Source organism: Poromitra crassiceps, assembly GCF_964638095.1.
Source record: "Poromitra crassiceps genome assembly, chromosome: 1".
NCBI classification, from domain to species: domain Eukaryota; kingdom Metazoa; phylum Chordata; class Actinopteri; order Beryciformes; family Melamphaidae; genus Poromitra; species Poromitra crassiceps.
In genome coordinates this window covers 114,750,725-114,774,816 of record NC_139623.1, presented here as the reverse complement: position 1 = coordinate 114,774,816, position 24,092 = coordinate 114,750,725, and the positions used below count along the sequence as shown (strand labels likewise).

General features: G+C 43.8%; 1 protein-coding gene across 1 annotated transcript in view; it reads right to left on the bottom strand.

Moving 5' to 3' along the window:
* Nucleotides 1–1,269: 1,269 nt before the first annotated feature.
* Nucleotides 1,270–24,092, bottom strand: part of sh3bp5b (SH3-domain binding protein 5b (BTK-associated)) — a gene marked incomplete at its 3' end in the record, with an annotated part of 114,095 nt that continues 91,272 nt past the window's right edge. Inside the window, exons 6-9 of the mRNA XM_083632707.1 lie at nt 23,775–23,817; nt 19,805–20,024; nt 10,023–10,370; nt 1,270–1,481 (exon numbers count right to left, since the gene is read on the bottom strand). Of these exons, the coding sequence (XP_083488833.1) occupies nt 1,270–1,481; nt 10,023–10,370; nt 19,805–20,024; nt 23,775–23,817 (823 nt within the window). The remainder of the gene's footprint in view (nt 1,482–10,022; nt 10,371–19,804; nt 20,025–23,774; nt 23,818–24,092) is intronic.

Genomic DNA, 24,092 nt, shown 5'->3' with positions numbered 1-24,092 from the left:
TTATCCCAATAGTATTATTAAATTTAGCAATAATAAAACAGTTTTAAGAATAACCCTAATTCAAAGGTAATATGCAGGCTACTAGTGTACTCTTGCTTTTTTGATTGATAGTGCAGTTCCCCATCGGGGAGTGAAAAAACACAACGTGAACAGCTTCTTTTAACCGTGTTCAACATGACATGGCTGTTTCTATCCCAGGCGTTTCAACATGACATGGCTGTTTCTCTGCCAGGTGTGAGAGACAACATGACATTGCTGTTTCTCTCCCAGGTGTGAGAGTCAACATGACATGGCTGTTTCTTTCCCAGGTGTGAGAGTCAACATGACATGGCTGTTGCTCTCCCACATGTGAGAGTCAACATGACATGGCTGTTTCTCTCCCAGGTGTGAGAGTCAACATGACATGGCTGTTTCTCTCCCAGGTGTGAGAGTCAACATGACATGGCTGTTTCTCTCCCAGGTGTGAGAGTCAACATGACATGGCTGTTTCTCTCTCAGGTATGAGAGTCAACATGACATGGCTGTTTCTCTCCCAGGTGTGAGAGTCAACATGATATGGCTGTTTCTCTCCCATGCGTGAGAGTCAACATGACATGGCTGTTTCTCTCCCAGGTGTGAGAGTCAACATGACATGGCTGTTTCTCTCCCAGGTATGAGAGTCAACATGACATGGCTGTTTCTCTCCCAGGTGTGAGAGTCAACATGACATGGCTGTTTCTCTCTCAGGTATGAGAGTCAACATGACATGGCTGTTTCTCTCCCATGCGCGAGAGTTTAACATGACATGGCTGTTTCTCTCCCAGGTGTGAGAGTCAACATGACATGGCTGTTTCTCTCCCAGGTGTGAGAGTTAACATGACATAGCTGTTTCTCTCCCAGGTGTGAGAGTCAACATGACATGGCTGTTTCTCTCCCAGGTGTGAGAGTCAACATAACATGGCTGTTTCTCTCCCAGGTGTGAGAGTCAACATGACATGGCTGTTTCTCTCGCAGGCGTGAGAGTTTGCAGGTGAGATCTTCTTCATCAAAGAAATGGGAGCAACACTACAGTGCCAGTCCCCAAACGAAGAGGGTCCTCAGTTCCATCTTAGCCACGATCCACACCGGCCATAGCGTTGCCGCTTTGTCCATGGAGTTAGCGAATGGAGTGCGGTTGCGGCAGCTAGCACACCAGGCCATGATAACAGTTCTTCATTTTCGTATTTAGACAGTTTGGATCAGGGCCAGAAAGAAAACAAAAGTCCTCAGTCAAAACCTTTTTGTTGTTCCTCAAACTCCTTTGACCATGGCCGGGGTCTGGCAGGCGTCGGCCTTCTGGGAGCAGCTGTCCGTGTTTTTGACGTTGTTGGCACGCGGGGGGCGGCGCAGGTTGAGGAAGCTGAAGCGTCCCTCCAGGCTGAGGCTCTTCTTGGTGCTGGAAGCAGAGCCGTTGTTGTTGGGCGCGTTGTCCACAACACCCTCGGCGCCCTCCGCCCGGTCACCTGACATACAGAGGAGGGAGGATTACTGAGTGTTTCCTGCTTTTTAATTAGTAAAAAAGCAATATAAAAACACAACATGTCTCAGCTCTGATGGGCTAAGACTTCTGAATTCATTGTAAAATAATGCAGCAAATATTTGATGGACTGTGCCATGGAGGAGGAAGTAACGTTCAACCCAAACAAAAAGCTCAAAGTTTTCACAATGTGATATGGCATGTACTGTAAAAAGTAATTCTTCTTCTTCTAAGGGAAAGTCCCTCACTTGCCACTTTTAAGGTTTCACTGAAGGAATGGCTAAAAAGCCACCAGTCCTGTGGCCACAGGTAACAAGGTCAAATTCTGAACTTATTTTTATTTTTTTTATTTTCTTCTTTTTAATGTATACTGTTGTGTTTTTTGAGTGTATTATTGCTGCTTGTGTTTTGCTGTTTTGCCCATGTATACTTGTCTTACGGGTGTAAAGCACTTTTGATGTCTATGTTTTGTTGTTTTATATATTCTGTTTTTATGTTTTTGTGTTTTATGTTTCGGGGACAACGGATGGAAACTAGCCTTGTGCTAAATCCGGCGATTTTTACACTTTTATTATGTTCCAGATGTTTTTATCTGTTCCATGGTTATTGTGTTCATTAATTTTGCATTGTCCCGTCTAAATAAATCAATCAAATCAAATTATTTTTGTTTCTTTGAAGCATGGTGTTATATGACAGTTTCCCATTTCTTTACACAGTTCTTTGCGTGTTTATTAATGGTAAATGGTAAATGGCCTGCATTTATATAGCGCTTTTATCCAAAGCGCTTTATAATCAGTAGATAGTCTACATTCACCCATTCATACACCGATGGCGGCAGGCTGCCACGCAGGGTGCCTACACACCATCGGGAGCAAGGAGGGTTAAGTGTCTTGCCCAAGGACACAGCGACAGCAGCTGGGAGGGAGCGGGGATCGAACCGCCAACCCTTGCGTCATTGGCCGACCCGCTCTACCTCCTGAGCTAAAGCCGCCCCTTATTAAACTCTGCAAGGTCTTCTGAGCTGCAAGGGTTGGGCAGCAGAGGGCAGACAAGGCAGTGCTCCATAGTGTGGTCTGCTTGTCCACATTCACAGGTGGTTGGGCCAGTCATGTAGCCCCATCTGGCCAGAGCAGCTTTAGATCGTCCCGTTCTTGTTCTTAGGCGGTTGAGTGTCTTCCACTGAGACCAAGGTGCTTCTGAGCCAGGAGGGAGGTTTTCAGTGGGGGGGATTCCCATGTCAGTTGGAGGGGGGTTATTCTCTAGCTTTTCTGTCGACAGCTGGAGTCTGGTTTCTTCTCGGGATGTTATTATTGGCTGGACATGGCTGAGAAAGCTTCTTCTTGACTTCAGTCGTTGGGCCGGGGCTTGACATCCGTAGAGGAGGTGGCGTTCATCACTAGTGGCTTTTGTCATCTCAACTCTGCTGGTAACTTCCCGTCTGGTGTCAGCGGGGGCAATGCCAGCGAGGAGGTGCAGGTGGTTTGTATTGGTGGGTTTCAAGCAACCAGTGATCAAACGGCAGGTGTTGTTCAATGCTGGGTCAAGTTTCTTGGCATGGGTTGATCTCTCCCAGACAGGGCATGCATACTCTGCAGAGGAATAGCACAGAGCCAGAGCAGTGGATCTAAGTGTGGGTGCCGTGGCCCCCCATTTAGAGTTAGTCAGTTTCCGTTGTTTCGGGAACCAACTTTCGATTTGGTGTTGTTGACGTGCTCCTTAAAGGAAAGGGTGCGGTCCAGAGTTACTCCAAGGTAGATAGGGTGGGCATAGTGCTTGAGTGGTGTTCCAGACCATTTGATGTTGAGAGGTCGGTTGGCTTCGCGGTTCCTGAGGTGGAATGAGCAGACTTGAGTCTTTGCAGGGTTGGCGTGTAGGTGGTTGCACTCATAGTAGAGGAGTAGCTCATCTAGGGCTGAGGTGAGATTTGCTTCTACTGCTTCAAACGTACTCTCTTGGGATGTTACACAGAGGTCGTCGGCGTAGATGAACCGCTCAGTGTTCTGGTCCATTGGTTAGTCATTGGTGTAGATGTTGTATAATAGTGGGGCCAGCACACTACCTTGAGGTAAGCCATTCCGTTGTCGTCGCCATCGACTTTGCTTGTTGTTCAAGACCACAAAGAAGGACCTGTCTTTCAGGAGGGCTCCGATGAGGTCCATGAGTGCCAGGTCTTTTGTCAGCTCCAAGATCTTTTTCAGGAAGAGGCGGTGGTTCACAGTGTCATATGCGGCAGACAGGTCGACAAAGATGGCTCCTGTTATCAGTCCTTTCTGGAACCCATCCTCAATGTGCTGAGTGAGATTCAGAAGTTGGCTTGTTGTGGATTTGCCAGGTCGGAATCCAGCTTGTTGAGGGATGATAACTGGTTCAACAAGAGGGGCAAGCCTATTAAGGGTTAGGCGCTCAAACAGCTTATATGGGTGGCATAGCAGAGAGATGGGGCGGAAGCTCTTTGCACTTGCTGGGTCTTTGCCCGGTTTGAGAAGGGCAATGATCCTGGTTTTCCTCCAGATTTTTGGGATGTTTTTTGTCAGTATGCATTTATTCATCAGCTCAAGAATCCAATTCCGCATAAGGGGTCCAAAGTGCTTGATCTCTTCCGTGAAGATGTTATCCAGTCCGATGGCTTTACCGGCCTTAAGGGCGTTGATGCTGATGTTGAGCTCTTCAAGGGAGAATGGCTTAGTCAGTCCAGTGGTTTGGGAATACTTTGCTCGATCTGCCTTTGGTCTTGGCTGTTTGGTGGTGGATTTTCCATTGAGCAGCAACTGGTGTGCAACTTGGTTGGCGGCGGTGGTATACTGTTGCTGTGTTGAGATTGATGGATCGTTGCTGATTTTTCTGATGAGATTCCATGCCTTTTTGCTGTTTTTTTGCCATATCAGTTGTCTCCACCAGGTTTTTCCACTTCTGCTGGCGGCGTTTTGATAGGGAGGTCATGAGTCTCTCACCTACTTCGATGGTATTTTCAGCAAAGGGGTCGGATTCATAGAGCTGTTGGTATTGCTCATATAGTTCAATACTTAGAGTGTCAAGGCCCGAGATGTATTGGGTGCGGCAGCCTCTTGGGATGTTCTTACGGGCTGCTTGGTGCACGAGCTTGGTGAACTTGTCGTAATTCTTGGGGTCTGCTGAGAGATGGACAATCTTCCTTTCAAGGTCTTCTTGGAAGCTAGGCCAGTTCGCTTTCCCAAAGTTGAATCTTCTTCGGAATGGAACTGTGGCAGGGGTGATTGCAGCATTGACTGTGATCCCGATGGGACGGTGTTGGGTTCTTGGCAGTGGCTCCAGGACCAGCTTTTTGCTTAATCCGGCAATCTTATGGCTGGCGAAAGCAATGTCTGGGTTGTAGCTTGCTTTCCATCGCCCGCTGTTGAAGGACTTGGGCTGTTTGGCATCGTGGATCAGATTGAGCTGATTGTTTTCAGCCCATGCTTCTACTGCATCTCCATCTGCGTCGTTGTTGGCATATCCCCATTGCGTGCTGTGGCTGTTGAAATCTCCAATCACAATCTTCGGTTTTCCAGGTGATGGTATTTCTGGCATCTCTAGGGGTGTGGATGGCGGTTTATAGACTGAGGTGATGGTAACTCCTCTGAGCTCTGCAGTTAGGACTTCGATGTTGTTTTCATCGTTTTTTGATGTTGATTCAACGATTGTCCCATTTTTTGCTAGCATGATGCTTCCATATTTCTCATGTGGCCTTTCTATGAGGGTGGTCATACCTTCCACACAAGGGCGGGGTTTTTTATCTCCGCGGTGGGTTTCTTGCAGACAGAGAATGTCGCATTGATATTCTTTACAGAGATTTGCAACAAGTTCTTCTTTAGTTGCAGACAGTCCTTCGACATTCAGAGATAGGATGGTCAGCGCTGGCCTTGGGGGCGGGTGCTGGCCTCTCTTCGTGTCCCGGGCTGCAGGGTTTCTGGCATTTTTTGAGCTTCTAGACATCGTCTTTCCGCTCTGCTTCAAAGTGTTTGGTAGGATTCGCAGGTAATACCAAGTATTTCCTGACGGGGATCGCGACGTGAACGCTTCTACCATGATCCCCCCCAAAAAAAGTAATTAAAACCACTTAGTGTTTTGAACTGATATCAGAAAGACATTTAGTTCCTAAATATCACAAAATGATGCAGGCGGCAGCTCTGGACGACTATAAACTTCATCTCAACTTTCATTGTCGTATCAACATCAAATTTGCTGGTTGCTCAATTAACTCATTGAGTGCCAGCCACTTTTGGAGAACGGACGCTCCCAGTGCCAGAGTTTCAGAGCTTTTTTCAGTGATTTCTCGAGGCCCACAGAATATTGTGTGATATTACTATGTAAACACTGAACACGCAAAAAGAACGATGAGACTCTCTTCTATCATCAGCAAAAACAGGTTTATTGATATAATTTTCCGTTCTTTAGTTATCAGCCGGAGAAGATAGCTTGATTTAACCAAAAACAGCCGTTTTTTTCTAGAAGCTGAGATAATGACCCTTTTGTGAAATTAAACATTTCAAGCACATCACTGACTCTGAAGCTAATTTTCTGATGTAGTCACACCTCAAAAATAATTTCCTTCAATAAAACAGTGAAGGCCAGGGAATTTTGTTTGGCAGAATAATATTTTTTAGCTGCAACCAGCAGCGCTGGCCCCTGCGTGCGCTGCTGGTTGCAGCTTCTTGCTGGTCTTGATTTGCTGCTGGTGGGCATCGGATATTCTGGCTTGCGTTTGCCAATCCTGTCCTGCTGTCTGGGTCTGTCTGGGTCAGTGTTGTGTGCTGCTCTGCGTGCCCCCCCCACCCACCCCTCAACTGCAAACCCCTCCTCCGTAGGAGTGTCTGGTGGCTCTCTGCTGAGTTTGCTGTGCACAGTGAAGGGTGCGCTACATCCAGCTTTTTTACAGCGTTCCGCGTGTGTTTGTCACCGGCTCCCATGCTTCCAGTTGAGAATAATAACAACTCCACGGCTGATCATGCGGATGGGCTGTCGCAGCGGACACTTAATTGTGGGAGCAGATTGGCTGCTGCAGGCACAGCTAACGTTATGCTTCATGCATATCGATGCATACGGATGCGATGCGATTTCCGTTTCCCCAACGACTTCTTCTCTGTTTTTGCCTCAACTTTCTCTAATCTGGAGAGCACTGTCGCCACCTAATGTCTGTAAAATAGGTTATACACATCCAATAGCTACAATATTTGTACAGGAGATAAAGGAGGCTTTGATCCACGTCCCACCGTCAAAAAACGTATTTGACGTCGATCGACGTCCTTGGCACTCTACGTCACTATTTACTTTGACGTTGATCGACGTCCTTGGCACTCAATGAGTTAAATATTAATGCAGTAACCAAAATAAAATTTACTGCTCATACTATAGCTCATACTGCTATTTAAGCAAGTGTACTTTTAGTCTTTTCTGACAGTACAGTACCGGTACTTACTTTGTGATCGGGTAAAACCTTTTCAACACATTGTAGGAAAACATCCACAAAAATTTAAATAATGTTATTTTCTTCACACTGAAACAAATGTTCTCATCACACCGCTTCTGAGGTGTTATTGTGCACACACACACACACACACACACACGGAACGGAAGGTGAGATCTGGAGTGCATATGATGTGCCTGAGAAACACAAAAACTAAATTCAATTCCCATTCATGTAGATTAACAGGTGCACCTGCAGGTACATGTGGACACACTTCCCCACCATCTTCCACTTAGGAAGTTATTTATCAAGATGGACTGAAGTGGAGTAGCCTATTTCCAGAACCTTCCTCTGAGCAGTGTGTGTTCAGTGTGCGTTGCGTCTCTCAGCTCGCTGTCACTTTGACTAATTGCCTTCCTGTGCGGCAGGTGCGAGGCAGCAGGTAGCGCCGCGGCGTGCGTCTCGCCCAGAATAGATCCTCAAAACACCATCCATCTCACTTCACCCTTTTTTTGTTTCTCCTTGCGTGACAAAAAGCACACGCATGCACACCAGTGTGTTAGGGTTAGGGTTAGGGTTAGGATAGAGCACACCAGTGTGTACCCAGATGTACCCGCTTGATGGTGCACGGCTCTCACATGCACACCAGTGTGTACCCAGATCCGCTTGATGGTGCGTGCACGGCTCTCACGGGCACACTAACGCACTCAGCTGCCTCATAATCATGTGCCACAGCATCCAGGTGTGTTGCGCAAATATCACACACAGGAAATGCATTCCCAAACACCATGGGGCCCTATCTTCCGGCAGGCGCTATCCGCTAATAGCGCTTGCGCACCTGCTTGCGCGTGGCTTAAGGCAGGGAAGATAGCGGTCCGCCTTGTGCCGTCCGCCAGGTGTTATGGCGAGTTTTGCACCCCAGTGCCGGCAGCATCACCACCTCACAGTAGCATGTTGTAATGATTTATACAGAAATGTAACTGTTTAAAAGTGATATAATTGTCTGGTAGACGTGACCTCCCTGATTTCTAAGTTAAAACAGCCCGAAATGTGTTGGGGATGCAATTCTCGGCCGGGATGCGGAAAGGTTCACGGCACATGTCACAGACGCAAATTAGAGCGTGCCAAAATCATCTGCGCCCCAAAATGCCTGCGCAAACGGGATTTGGGCGGTCTTAACTACCAGAATTATTCACAGGCGTGGCCAGGCAATCCTGAGCATTACGTTAATCAAAACCAATCAGCCGCGATGCCGGCTGCTGCTATGATCCTCCAGAGTGGGGGGTGACATCGAACCCTTGCTATATATACTAGGGAGGACTGATGTCATGCCTGACGTCATGCACTGAGGACAACTGATGTCATGCCTGACGTCACGCTAGGGCTTGACTGATGTCACGGGCTGATCAGGTAATACAGATATGACGACCTCTCTCTCAGCTTGAAATTTGGTATGGAAACCTCACTTTTATATATGTATGTATGTTTTAGTTTATTTTTATTAGTATTTATGTATGTTTTTTATTATGCTGCATACAACACCCCAATTTATACATACATGATTGAGCTATGTATCTACTTACCGCCGTATATGTATTTATATTAGGGATGGGCATTTCTAGCAAAAACACTATTCGAAATTCGCTGGCCAAATTCGAATTTAATTCGAATTTCGAAAATAAAATAAAAAATGTAAAAAAAAAAAAAAAAAAAAAAAAAAAAAAAATTTACATTTTTTTTTTTTTTTACATTGACATTTTCGAAAATAAAAAACAGTTTTGACAATCATGAGTGGTTGTGGTTCATTAAATATTTAGTAGGCTCAGGTCTGAGTGCCAAAGGGGTGCCAAAGTCACCCCCTCTCCCTCTTCATGGGATTTCATCCGCCATTCATTTTTCCATAAACCTTGCTTAAAATGCTTATAGCGATTTGACTATACCGGTACTTAGAATCAGGGGAGACAATGCAACATTTCACTCAAAAAAAAAAAAAAAAAAAAAAAAAAAAATTTTTTTTTTTTTTTTCGAATTTCGAATTTCAATAATAAAAGTCGACCTTGATAATAACAACGATTATTCGAAAATTCGAAATTCGATGCCCATCCCTAATTTATATTGCATCTAACTATGTAATTGAATAGAAAAACAATTACTAGGTGGAAATACACTCTCGATGCATTGAAAGATCGGATCACCCAATTGCCTAAAGACATGGTCAGAGACACATTTGACAATATAAATATAACAAAATATAAATGCAAATTCTTGACAAGGATTCGGTAACATCCTTGGAGGTAATCAAATCAGATCAAGATGTGATTTGAACAACAAGAAGGATGGACATGCCGGATGTCAAGGGAGGGTTAATATATCTAATGTCTTCACTTATCCTTCTGTCCCTGCGAGTACAGACATCTCAACTCGTATTATATTATATTGTGTTTTCAGGTCATCGTATCGTGTCTTCTTTCTTCTTCTGTCACTCTTATGTGACATGTTTTTCATATTATTATATTTCATTGTTTGTATGACATGTAATATACTTGTCCTGGACTCCAGGAAGACTAGCTGATGCCTAGGTATCAGCTAATGGGGATCCTTTTTAGTAAACAAACAATCGTATCGACGTTTATTCAACATCAACATGTTTGCTGGGAGGTTTCCATCTCCATCCATCAGTCTTATTCAAGTCTGACAGAGTTCATGTCTTTCCAAATGTAAAAACAACTACAAACATTGCGCTCATTTCTAGCATGCTCGCTCGCTTGTTCAACTGTTGAGAAATTGTGAGCTGCGCCACACCCCTCACCTGATGCTACAGAAATGTCTTCAGGGTGAATAGAGATATAGATCTATCTGCAGCAACTCTGTACTCAACCTGTCAGCATCCAACTAATCAATGTGTACGATTTAACTATTTCATAGAGTTTTGGGGACCGCTACATACTACGTATATACACAGCCATAAATATTTGAATTGTTTGTGGTGCGGCTGAGGAGAAGATAAGCAGGAAGTGAAAAAATACATCAACGAACAATTTGGGATAAGCAGGACAACGTGTAACAAGAGGTATGAGACCGACACGTGCACCCAGCAGCACCCACCTCTCTCCAGGTCGCATTCGGGTGATGACGCTCCACTGCACTCGCTGCGTGGTCCAAGCACCGGCGAGATCAGGCCCAAGTCGGACAGAGACACGGTGCCCGGGAGGTCCAGACTGCAGGGCCGGGAGGACGGGCCAGGGGAGCAGGATGACGACGAGGGGGTGGGTGATGGTGAGGAGGAGGAAGGGGAAGGGGAGGCGGAGGGGGAGGAGGAGCTGGTGAAGGTCGACGGGATGTCCCGCGGGCTGCTGGGGGCGGAGCCCAGACTGCAGGTGGAGCGTGTCTCCGAGTCGTCCTCTGACATCACACTGCTGCCACACGTCTCATCATCAAAACACACCGACGTCACTGAAGAAAGGATTGAGAGGGAATAATGTTGAATGTTGGAATTTCTTTACTGTACATACTCTTATTCTAACTGTCCATATTACCCACCCTCACTGACTCTGACTCTATTTAGCTATTTTTGCCTTCATTTGTGATATCTTTTGCTTTTTTTGCTATATTTGCCCAGATCTGTGAGTCTCTTTAACATTTAATATACTTACTGTAATTGTTCTTATGGCTATAGTACTATGTAGTTGTTGCTTGCCTTCTCTTAAGAATACCATTGTCTGAAATGACCCTGTGTCATACTGTGCATTTGACAAATAAAACACTGACTTTGAGATGGAAGAGGGGAAATGAGGGAGAGAGTAGAGGAGGGAGGGAGCGAGGAGAAGAGGGAGAGAGGAAAGAACAGAGGAAGGGAAGGAATGATGGAGAGGTGAAGAAGGAAGCAACAGAAGGGAAGGAGAGAGGAAGCAAGGAAGGATGGGATGAGGGAGAACAGAGAGAGGGAAGGATGGAGAGATAGGGAGAAGAGAAAAGGCCAAGAGAATGAGATTAACGTTTGTTGACGACGACGACACACACACACAGCAGCCTTGACTTGCTGTTAAGACGAGTCACAGATATAAATAGAGAGTGGAGAGGAGGAGAGTACAAAGAGTGTGTGTTGGGGGGGGGGGGGGTGGAGAGGAGGAGAGTACAAAGAGTGTGTGTCGGGGGGGGGGGGGGGGGAGGCTTTTAAAGGCTCAAATATACTTCTGTGCCAGCCTCAACTTGGAGCCTTGCCAGCGGGAGCTGGTCCTAATTTATATACTCGAATGTGTCAGCTTGACGAGGGGTCGCAGGGGAGTCCCCAGCAAAATGAGTAAAATTGTGTGATTTCACTAGGATTTCAATGACTAGACATTCGTCCAAGGAGAGAATGTAGTGTAGTGCATATACTCATAGCTTTCACTCTCTCCTGTTATCTCCCCATCTACATTACATTATACTCGCACTGTTCACGTCAAGTCACATTTTATAGGAGCTGCACGCAGGCTGCTGCGCCGGCAGGCTCGCCGACCGCGACGTACCCGTCGGCGCATTCGGCGAGGGGTTTGACGCGGAAGTATATTTTAGGCCTTAAAGTCGAGCTGAACCCAAAAATGACTTTTCTATTCTTTTAGTTCAAATACCTGGGTATATTTAATAATTTTTAATCTATTTAATAATGTATGCAAAAAAAATCACAAAAATCTAATTTCTTTAGTTTTTCACACTTTTTCACATCAAAAGTTCATTTTTCAAGATTTCATTGATAACAGTAATTTACAGTTTGCTGATGTCACCTAGTACTATCAAATTTCTACCCCATTTCAACCAATCATATCACGACATGCAGCTGTCAATCAAATCTTCATTTCAGGATAATTTTCTCTTCCAAATGAAGTAGAAAATGGTGCCTAGTGCCTGTCATCTGGCAGAATTCCTATCCCATAAACTAACTACTAACTTGGGCAATTGTATGAAACATGAACAAAAAACAAAAACTATAATCTCTAAGAATACTGGCTCGTTAAAACGCGCATTCGAGGAATATCGTATTTACAGAAATAGCGTAAATGGCGCACGCTTGAGAGCGTGGTTGTCAGGGGTCGCCCGTCGGAGATTCCAGGCGGGCGGGCAGCACCCATGCATCAGATTGTCCGCTCGCTCCGCACGAAGCAGGTGGCTGCCTGGTACTCCGCAGATCCCACTCGCGTAGCACGACAACACGCTGAATCCCACTCGATTTGGGGGTGGAACACGCCATGATTGACCAATGCCAAAGCCAGTCGACAGAATTGTCAAATCAAATCATCGACACGTATATGGTCCTCCTCTCAATTTGTTTTCAGTCTCCGACGCTCACGCTAGTGCATTCTGTTCCGGTTCACCTCTTCATAAGCAGATCAAAAATCCAAGACAACAGGTTGAACAGAAAAATTGGAGATCTGTTTTTTTGGAAGGAAAAGAGGTTGGCGGCCATGTTTGGAAAGTAGTACCGGCTACCTCTTTTCCTTCCAAAAAGACATATTATGTGCATTTTGGATTAATATTTCATCGTGTGGTGAGTACCCGAAGCACAACATGTATTTTGGCACCGTGAGATATGTGTTTTGGCAGATTTTTAACAGCTGTACCATTAGCCTCCATTCTATGGCGATAATTACTAACTTCATGACTGTAGCTCACTGTAAACTGAGCAGACAGTGCCAGTAAGGCATGGTGTATCTTGGTTATGTGGGGGGGATGTGGCAAATGAGCTAAACTTCAACAAAAGTGGTGTATCCCTTTAACCTTTCTTAACACGTTAACTGCCAGCGACGTATGCATACGTCAAAAAAAATCCAGCGCTTGACTGCCAGCGACGTATGGATACGTCAAAAAAAAAAAAAAAAAACGTTTTTTTTTTTTTGACGGTGGGGCGTTGATCAATCCCTTTTACGTCTCCTATACAATTATTGGAGGTATTGAATGTGTATAATCTATTTTACCGACCCACTAAGTGTTGACAGTGCTCCCCCAGACGAGCGAAATCAAAGAAAAAGGGAGCAAGCCATTCAAGGAAATGGCGAGGCGATTTTACAGTATTACATTCTCATGAAAATGGTTGGGGGAAAACGCTCTCGTTTTCGCGCTGATTGCTGGCGATGCGGGATTGCAAATTTACATAATACATTACAGGTGGAACACACTTTGAAACACGCAGCATAAATATGACCAGAATCGCAAAAGCTTCTCTCAACCAAAACTCCCAAGAAGCGAGCGAGTCCATGCCGACTTCCTCAAACAGCAGCCTGCAGACAGGCACAGGAGCAGCAAAAGCACTGAGACTGTGACGGCCGCTCCAGCCAAGAAGAGGGAGGAGTTGAAGCAACTCTGCCTCTCGCTCTCTCCCTCTCTCTCTCTCTCTCTCTCTCTCGCTCTCTCTCTCTCCCTCCCTCCCTCTCTCTCTCTCTCTCTCTCTCTCCCTCTCCCCCTCTCACTAGGATTAAACCTAGTGCGTCTCCCTCCCGAGAGGGAGGGAGAGAGAGAGAGAGGGAGGGAGAGCGAGAGGGAGGGAGAGAGAGAGAGAGAGAGAGAGAGAGGGAGGGAGAGCGAGGGGAAGGGAGAGAGAGAGAGAGAGAGAGAGAGCGAGAGGGGGAGGGAGAGAGAGAGAGAGAGAGAGCCAAAAATGAATGGTTAAAGTGACAGCTCTATCGAATTTCACAAAAAGCCGTTTATCTCTGAATATTTTTTCTAATGCTAAAACCATGCTGTATTCAACTGCTAATGCTTACATAACTACTAACTCTACAAACTAACTCTTTTAGACAGAGAAAGTACACATTCTATTAGTACTTTTGAGATATTGTATGTTCACAAACTCCAAGCAGAAAATAATCCTCGGCGCTTGTAAAATGAGCCACAATCCTCAAAAAACGGCTTGGCAGAAGCTACCTACAGCAAGAAAAAAACGGCTGGCAGTCAATGTGTTAACTGACCTTTATCTCAGCTGCACGAGCAACACTCTCAGAGATCCACAGTATGTTTTAACAACTTATTTGTCACAGTCCACCATGGTGTCAGACATAGTAAACTGCTTCTGTGCATTTTCTCACATTTTACTATGAAATAACCAAGAGTAAGGACTTTTTAACTTTACTAGCGCCCCGCTTCTGCACAGAGCACTGTCTGCTTATAAGTGTTGCATGTCCAAATTGCACCAAATCCGACACTGCATGTCCTTGGGTGTGAAGCAGAAAAGAGATGGAAAAGTCTGTATTCAGCAAAAAGACATGGTAACACTTTATAATAACTATACACTATAAAGCATTAATAAAGCATTAGTAAATACTTAATTCATCATTTATAAAGCATTATTCATACATCACTAAACATTAGTAACACAGTTATAAACATTTTATTCCTGATTAATATCCTAATCTCTAATGTGTTTAATGATTGTGTTCTCATACTTTGTAAATTATAGATTCACCATTTAGAAATATGTATTACAGTATAGCAATTACAAACCATTTATTTAGGAGTTGTTAATGGTTCATAAGATCATTTAGAAAGTGTAAGTAAATGATTAAACAACTATTTATATGTATGTATGTACATTTATGTGTACGTACATATGATTTAGACATGGTTACTGAGTGTTAATGAAGGTTTATAAACACTTTGATACTCAAACTCATGATTAATTAAGGTAGTTTAGGGCTCCAGAGTGCGTGTATTTACACGCATTTTCCCACCTTAAAATCTGCCAGTGCGTATAAATATTTTCATAACACGCACTGGTACACCTTGGAACTTTTAGCGTCTTTCTTTCTCTCTCTCTCTCTCTCTCTCTCCCTCTCTGATCTCTCTCTTACCCTGCTCTTGTGCCACAGCGTGCAGCTCTGTCAATCTAAATCTCTCACATAGAAAGACAGGGGAAATATAAAAATAAAATGTTTTCAATTGCTTCTGAGTGCTTTAGACTTGGGCAGAATCGTTTTACTTTGAAAATCCGACTGGAAGTCGTATCGTCCTTATCGCTAGTACAACACAGGATTGTTGGTGTGACCGGCCGGCCAGACTCACTCCTACCGGAATCGGAGTCACAAACAGATGGAATTAAAATGTGTCAGATGGTGGTTTTGTACGCGGGAGACAAAGCTACGGCTTCAGCAGACGAGTTCTGACTAAGGTTGGCTGGCATGACAATGACATCTTAGCATCTAATGTTAGCATCGCTAGCGGGATGCTAGCTAACGATCAAGCAAATTCTGGGATTACTAATGTTACCCAACATGTAATTCAAGATCTCTAAAATGTGTTGTTGACAATATGACTATGCTGTCTGTTAATGTTAGACCATCTAAGAGCAGCTATCTGCTACGGTTTTTCACTGTCTGCAGTGCACAGTGAGACTATCATTCCACAGCACACTGTGGGATATGTCACTAATCACACAGTAACGTGAACGTCCACAATCATGACCACCATTACATAATGTTAGGCAAACTACAGACAACTAAATAAATGGTTAGTGATAATTCAATGACGATAGCCAATGAGCTATGAGAATGGTAGATTAATCATTGTGTCCTTAAATGTGCTCCTAACTTTTTCAATTTAGGAGGATAACGTAAAGTGATAATCACATCACAGACACCCAGTTCATAAATGCTGCAATACGTAAAATGCAAAGGCTTCCATCAGTGGGCCATAGGCTCAATCCTCACTGTGTTAACTCACTGGTGATAGTGACTTTAACAGACATTTATTGACATGAAAATCTTTGAGCGTATCATTTAATAATTTGCCAAAGCTGTTTTGCTTTTTGCCTGTTTGTCTTGCTGCTTGTGCGACTCTGTTGCCCGATGTTGATCTGCTAGCTACTTTTCTGTTGCGTGTGTGCTAGATTGTATAATGTTTCTTATGTAATGTCTCCTGTCACTCATAATACCTGTAAACGAATGGATGTGTTGGATATGTGCTGTTGTCCTTTTAAATGTTTTTTTTTAATTTCTTTTAGTCCCTACCCCTCTCCCTCAAGAGGCTTGCCTTTTGTCAGGTCGCCATTGTAAATAAGAATTTGTTCTTAATGACTTGCCTGGTTAAATAAAGGTTAAATAATTAATTAAAATAAACAATATGTATACAACATGACAAAGAAGGTAATGCTTAAAATGTATTATTGCTGTGCCAAAAGGCGTGGTGAAAAATGTGGGTGCACCTAAATTATGTGCTGGTGCACCAAAATTAAAAAGTAAGGTGCACCGGTGCACCTAGTGTAAAAAGTTAGTCTGGAGCCCTGTAGTTACTAGTCATTAGTTAAGTATTTTCTGTGAGCCCATCTAAAGTGAGGACTATCTATGCCTTATAAAGCATTTAACTCATTGAGTGCCAGCCACTTTTGGAAAACGGATGCTCCCAGTGCCAGCCCTTTCAGAGCGTTTTCAGTGATTTCTCAAGACCCACAGAATATTGTGAGATATTACTATGTAAACACCGAACACGCCCAAAGAACGATGAGACTATCTTGTATCATCAGCAAAAAAAAGTTTATTGATATCATTTTCCGTTCTTTAGTTATCAGCAGTAGAATATAGGTTGGTTTCAGCAAAAACAGACGTTTCAAACTAGAAGCTGAGATAATGAGCCTTTTGTGAAATGAAGCATTTCAAGCACATCACTGACTCTGAAGCTAATATTTTCTGATGTAGTGACACCTCAAAAATAATTTCCTTCAATAAAACAAAGGAATTTTGATGGCAAAATAATATTTTTTAGCTACAACCAGCAGCGCTGGCCCCTGCGTGCGCAGACCCTACACCTTCTTGCTGGTCTTGATTTACTGCTGGTGGGCATCAGATATTCTAGCTTGTGTTTGCCAATCTGTCCATCGAGCCTGCTGTCTGGGTCGGTGTTGTATGGTGCCCTGCGTGCCCCACCCCCCTCAACTGCAAACCACTCCTCCGTGGGAGTGTCTCTAGTGGCTCTCTGCTCTGAATTTTCCGCTGCACGTTTCAAAGTGCGCTGGCTGCACCCAGCCTATTTTCACAGCGCTCGGCCGTTTTTGTCGCCGGCTCCCAGCGCTTCCAGCTGAGAATAATTTATCTTTTCAGAAAGACGCTGGTGTCGGGTGCTCCTTTTCTGGCAACTAATCATGTGGAGGGGCTATCGCAACAGACAGAAAGGCTCAATTGTGGGAGCAGATTGGCTGCTGTTCACAGGCACAGCTAATGTTACAGCATGCATCGGTTTCCGTGTGCCCACGGCTTCTTCTCTGTTTTTTTCCTCACCTTTCTCTAATCTGGAGAGCACTGTCGCCATCTAATGGGTCCGTAAAATAGCTTATACACCTTCAACATCCCCCATATTTTTACAGGATTTCGTTTCGTTTCGTTTATTTTGATCAGGCTTTGATCCACATCCCACCGTCAAAAAACGCAATTGACAACTTTAGTCGTCATTGGCACTCTACGTTACTATTTGAATTGACGACTTTAGTCGTCATTGGCACTCAATGAGTTAATAAATGAGATAGAAGGTCTCGGCTGACCTTGACCAATGGAGGCAGATGTCTGAATGTCTGAAGTAGGTGATTCTGAGAGATGTGTGTTTCACTCAGGATTTTGTTTCTCTAAGAGGGTCAGAATTGCATGATGGGACAAAAATGCAAATTAAGCCTCCCAGAGCCTTCTAAACAGCCAATAAGAGGTTTTTCTTGAATAACCCTGGAAACGACGCTCGGATCTTTCTGAAATTTTCATCGCTTATCCAGGAAGTGAGCATGCTTCCAACGAAACCGTCCATGAGTCTCTATGACCTCGGAAAGTGGGTGAAATTGACATTCTTGTGTATTTATATATATATATATATATATATATATATATATATATATATATATATATATATATATATATATATATATTTTAAGTGTCAAAGGTGTAATAATTATTTATCCCTAAACAGTAGATGGGTGGGGTTACTCCCCTAAGGGTTTGCGGATGGGGCGGTTCACTTGGGATCAACTGTGAGTTTCTAGGATTTGGGGAAATAGGAGAATTTGGGGGGTTTCAGTTTGAAAAGTGATCATTATTACTTTACTTACACTTCCTAAATGATCTTATGAACCATTAACAACTCATAAATAAATGGTTTGTAATTGATATAATACTTATTTATAAATAGTGAATCTATCATTTACAAAGTATGACAATACAATCATTAAACACATTACAGATTAGGTTATTAATTGGGAATCAAACGTTTATAACTGTGTTTATGACTTACTTACTAATGCTTAGTAATATATGAATAATGTTTTATAAAATGATGAGTTAATGGTGAATTAAGTATTTACTAATGCTTTATTAATGCTTTATAGTGTATAGTTATTATAAAGTGTTACCAAAGATATTTGTCCATAGCACTTATGCAGACCTTTCGCAAGACTAGGGCTGTAGTCAACCAAAGAAAATCTTGGTCGACCAAAATGATCTAATCAGCCACAGTGCAATGTACTGAGTGCACTATACCTGATTGCCTAAATGAATTATAAACATAAAAAAGCTATTTGCAGCCTATTTTTAACCTAATTGTACTGAAATGATAACACACTAAGAGCCTTACGAGCCACCTTAGACTGCACATGCATGGGCAGAGTTAATGGGGGGGCCAGGGGGGCCTGGGCCCCCCAGTCGTAAAAAAAAAAAATGCTCACCATTGTAAATCTCCATCTCACTGTCTGGCTGAATATGATCATACAATTTATATCCACTTTGACAAGAATCACAGGTATCTCTTTGCTAAAGCTATGACAGGGGGGCCTCTGACAGGGCCTTGCTGCACCCGCCCCTCCCTCTGGAATGCCCTCCCCAGTCACATCTGACAGGCCAAAACTCATTGTCTTTAATACTCATTATGTCATCTTTCCAAAAAAGCCCTTTTCACTGTTGCTTTTGACCTATAATATTTCTCTCTCTCTCTCACCCTCTCTCTCTCATGTATTTTAATATTTTCTCTCTTTATTAAAGTTGTTTTATCCTGTATTTTTAAAGTGTCTTTGAGCACGGTCAAAAGCAACAGTGAACAGTGAAGCCCTATATAATATACATTACATTACTAAACATACAATAATGAGTATTAATGTTCTGTTCTGAGAGACCATGATGATGCCAGCCTTAAAATGAGATATTCCTCTAAATCTGGCTTCAAACGGGCAACATTTTAAATGTAAATCAGCCATTTTTTTTGCAAATGTCTGTCTCCTGCAGAAGTGCCCCCCCCCCAAAGCTAAAAGTCAATCTCCGCCTATGTGCACATGTGGTTATTGTCCACCAGAGTCTGCAAGCAGTCCATTGTAGGTCACTACACATCCAACATGTATTACTGTAAAACATATCAGCTATATTGAAACATTTCATTTAATTCACAACCTGGTGTAGTTGAAAATAGTCAAGTAAGTGGTAATTGTCCATGTCCCATATTATGCCTCTAACCTGCATTAGCACAGCAGCAACCATTGCAGATTTATATATGGAGAGAGAAAAAGTAGGGCAAGATCAGTATTGCAATAACAAACTCATGTCTATAAAACATGTAGGAACATTAAAAATAATAATACTAATAAAAAAACAAGCAAACAAACAAAAAACGTTAAATTACTTTCCAATTCCTTGGAGGAGGACATTGGGGCACCTTTAATATACATGTAGATAGCGACACCCCAATTTCCAGTCACTTCCTGGATCTGTACCACAGAGGTTTTGCCCTTGCCACGCCCCCTTAGAGACTGGTCAACCAATGAAGTGTCACACCACTGACAGACAGCCAAATCACAAACTGATGCACGCCTATTTAGGAGACCGGAAGAGTTACTATTTCTTACAAATAGTGCAGCCTGGAGTGGAGTGTCTCTATTTAATATTAAAGGTCTCTGTACTTACTGGAAATACCATCAGAGTCCATCTTGAAACTGGAGATGTCGTCCCCGGTGACGCTGTCTCCCTCTGCGCCCACGCCCCGCCCCCGGGGGCCCATGGTGGCGCTCCTGCGGCGCTGGTGGATCTGGTCTGAGATCAGCTCCAGGTTCCTCAGGGCCGTCCTGTACTCGCCTTTAGCCTGAGACAGCTTGGCCTGCAGCTCGTCCACCTTATTCTTCAGGTGCTGGAGGAGAGAGGAGAATCAGAGGAGAGTGTACAAGCAAGATAGACAATAGTGCTAGCAGGCTGCAGTAGTCTTTGTTTAGTTTGCTAGATTATTAGCATCCCAGACAAAAGGTGAAATTAAAAATGAAGAAAAATAGAGACAAATCCTATGAAACTACCATCATCAGCAATGATTTTGTTTTGTCAGCAACAGGGGCGGTTTTAGACCCTTTTGGCTCATTTCCACCACATATAACAGCACAGTACAGCTCTACTCGACCTGGTCTTACTCGTCTCTACTTGATATAGACTCTGTTTCCATAACAAGTTTACTCGCCTCCGCCCACACCTGGTCGTCATAGCGACCGCATATCTGCCCTCCAACCCCCCCCCCCGACTTTTTATCCCATTTTTATCCCCGATAACGTAATTTATTTATCCTGGTTGATACTCCACCCTCTGCCGATCTGGGGAGAGCCGAAACTGGCTCCATGCTTCCTCCGAGACATGGGCAGTTAGCCAGCCGCTTCTTTTCAGCTGACAGTGCACCAGCTTGATCAATTTTTATTTTAAAATGTAAAAAAAACTCACAGGGGGGGCATGCCCCCGGACTCCCCTAGGAGGTCTGCGGTCCACTATATATACTCAATCAACAAAATGATAAAAACTGCTATGAAGATCATAGGGCAGAGGGACTCCCCCCCCCTCCAGACCATTTTCGATAAGAAAGCAGTGAATCTGGCTCTTAAAATTTTGGACGACCCCACCCACATTCTACATCTTGATTATGAGCTACTACCTTCCGGAAGGCGCTTCAGAGCCTGTAGCTTTAAGAGTAACCGCTACAAGCGCTCCTTCCTCCCAACATCTATAGCCTTATTAAATAAACTGCCTGTCCTCCCACTAGGGGGTAGAGCTCTGTCCTCTGTGAGGTCAGAGCCCGGCTACTCAGGAACCCTCCATTAAGAGCCTGACGACCCAGGAAACCTCTGGATTAACGTTTCCTGGTCGTGAGAGGACAGAGCTCGGTGATTCTGGAACCCTCCTTAAAGAGCCGGATGATCCGAGAAATCTCTGATGGTGTTTGGTGTGGCATACATGGTAGCTCACTTTGAGCTCGGCTGTCCCTGCAGCCTGTCTGGTCATGTGATATTTATCTTGCCTTAGTTAGTTTTATATTCATTTTATTTCATTTTATTTCTTTTTATCATTTTATCTTTTTATTTTCTTTTACCCTTTACTGTGGTTTTAATGTTTTTAGTTTAAGTAACCATGGTTTTATGATGGTTTTGGTTTGAAATGCGGTTTTGGAATTGTGCAATACTTGAAGTGCAATATTGAATACTGAAGTGCAATATGTGGTTAGGTAGAGTTGTTAACTCGTAGCCCAGGCTGCATCATGTCTTACTATGTTGTCCTCTTGTTTACGCGCTGTTTGTCTTCAGATGTACTGTACTGTCTGTTACGTTTGTCATTGCTCTATTGCTGCTGTACAAATGCCTAAGACAAATTTCCCTATGGGACAATAAAGTTAAACTCAAAACTCAAAACTCAAACTCAAACTCAAACTCAAACTCATTGGAGCCTGGGCCCACCAAAAGGTGTGATCCTAAAACCGCCCCTGGTCAGTAAATCTCGTCCATGTAACCGATGCCCAACGAAGCCATGCCGTTGCTCTGGGCAATAGGTTTCATCATCGCGATGCACCGGGTCGGCCCACTTTTTCCTCAAACAACTTGGAAACACTTTGAGATCTCTGGAAAGAGGTTTTGTTGCGTAGCACTGTCCCTGGCGTAATGAAGAATATGTGAATTTGATTTGGTAATAACTACAACAGCCTGACTTTTCATCCCAACAGTTAGCGATTTTCAAAACAAAAAGTACAGTCTTATCTACAGTACAGTGTGCACACACACTGAATATAAAAGTGAAAATAGATATGCAACAAATGCACAATAACAACAAATACACAGGCTTATCTACAGTACGGTGTGCACACAGGGGAACAATTTACATTCCAGCCCTGAGATTGTGAGTCAACACAGATATGACTTCACAGTCAAAGTAGCGGACCCTTAACTCATTGAGTGCCAGCCACTTTTGGAAAACGGACGCTCCCAGTGCCAGAGTTTCAGAGCGTTTTCAGTGATTTCTCGAGGCCCACAGAATATTGTGTGATATTACTATGTAAACACCGAACACGCCCAAAGAACGATGAGACTCTCTTCTATCATCAGCAAAAAAAGTTTATTGATATCATTTTCCCTTCTTTAGTTATGAGCCGGAGAAGATAGGTTGATTTCACCAAAAAGAGACGTTTCAAATTAGAAGCTGAGATAATTAGCCTTTTGTGAAATGAAGCATTTCAAGCACATGACTGACTCTGAAGCTAATATTTTCTTATGTGACACCTCAAAAATAATTTCCTTCAATAAAACAGTGAAAACAAAGGAATTTTGTTCGGCAAAATAATATTTTTTAGCTGCAACCAGCAGCGCTGGCCCCTGCGTGCGCTGCTGGTTGCAGCTTCTTGCTGGTCTTGATTTACTGCTGGTGGGCATCAGATATTCTAGCTTGCCAATCTGTCCATCGAGCCTGCTGTCTGGGTCTGTCTGGGTCGGTGTTGTATGCTGCCCTGCGTGCCCCCCCCCCCCCCCCTCAACTGCAAACCCCTCCTCCGTGGGTGTGTCTCTGGTGGCTCTCTGCTGAGTTTGCTCTGCACTGAAAAGTGCGCTACATCCAGCTTTTTTACAGCGTTCCGTGTGTATTTGTCGCCCGCTCCCATCGCTTCCAGTTGAGAATAATAACAACTCCACAACTAATCATGCGGATGGGCTATCGCAGCGGACACAGAGGGGCTCAATTGTGGCAGCAGATTGGCTGCTGCAGGCACAGCTAACGTTATGCTTCATGCATATCGATGCATACCGATGCGATTTCCGTTTCCCCATGACTTCTTCTCTCTTTTTTCCTCGCCTTTCTCTAATCTGGAGAGCACTGTCGCCACCTAATGGGTCCGTAAAATAGCTTTTACACATTCAACATCCACCATACTTTCACAGGAGATGGATCTGGCTTTGATGCGTGATTTCTAACCCCACATAGGATAAGCAATAACTACGCCCTGTGGCGCTGGGATTGGCCAGGAGCAACACTGGAGGGCACGCAGCCCAGCGATTTCATGAATAGCTCTTGAGAACGGACAGCGATTTCGAGAGCGGACATTGAAATGAATTATGATCACCTACCTTCCTTAGCATAGTAATAATAATAAGTATAATAATTGTAATCTACACAATGTACACAATCTACAAAAACATGCAATAATATAAAGGGTGTTGTGTTCACGTTCATAGCTCATATAATATAATGTATCATATCGTTAATTTCAAGCTCAATTCTTACCCAGAGAAAAGGTACAGCACTGAAAATGTAACAAGCAATAGTTTTTTAAACATCTTTATTTTAAAAGATGAAAAACCCCAGGTGCTTTAGTCCCAAGCTTCAATGCTGCTGGCCAATCCCAGCGCCACAGGGCGTGGTTATTGCTTATCCTATGTGGGGTTAGAAATCACGCGGCTTTGATCCACGTCCCACCGTCAAAAAACGCAATTGACGACTTTAGTCGTCATTGGCACTCTACGTTAGTATTTGAATTGACGACTATAGTCGTCATTGGCACTCAATGAGTTAATACAACTATAACAGTAGCAGTCCTCGTCACATTCAGAGGCTAACAGTGGGCGAGAGAGTGAAGGAAATCACATACCTCCAGCTGCAGATAGTACTTTGCCTTCATCTCAAAGTAAGGCCTGTGGAGGAGGAGGAGGGGGGGGGGGGAGAGAGAGAGAAGAGAAAAACATTAGACCAGAGGGGGGAAATAACAAGTAACCCAGAAAAAGTGCTGTAGCTATATTATCACCATGGCAACCTGGGGAGAGAGAGAGAGAGAGAGAGAGAGAGAGAGAGAGAGGGGGGGTGGGGGGGTGGGAGATAAAGAGGTTTGTGGTGTGGGATGAGTGAACTATGCAGAATGGATTAACTCACAGCTGAGGCAACACACAGCAAGCCTGCTGCAAAGACCTCA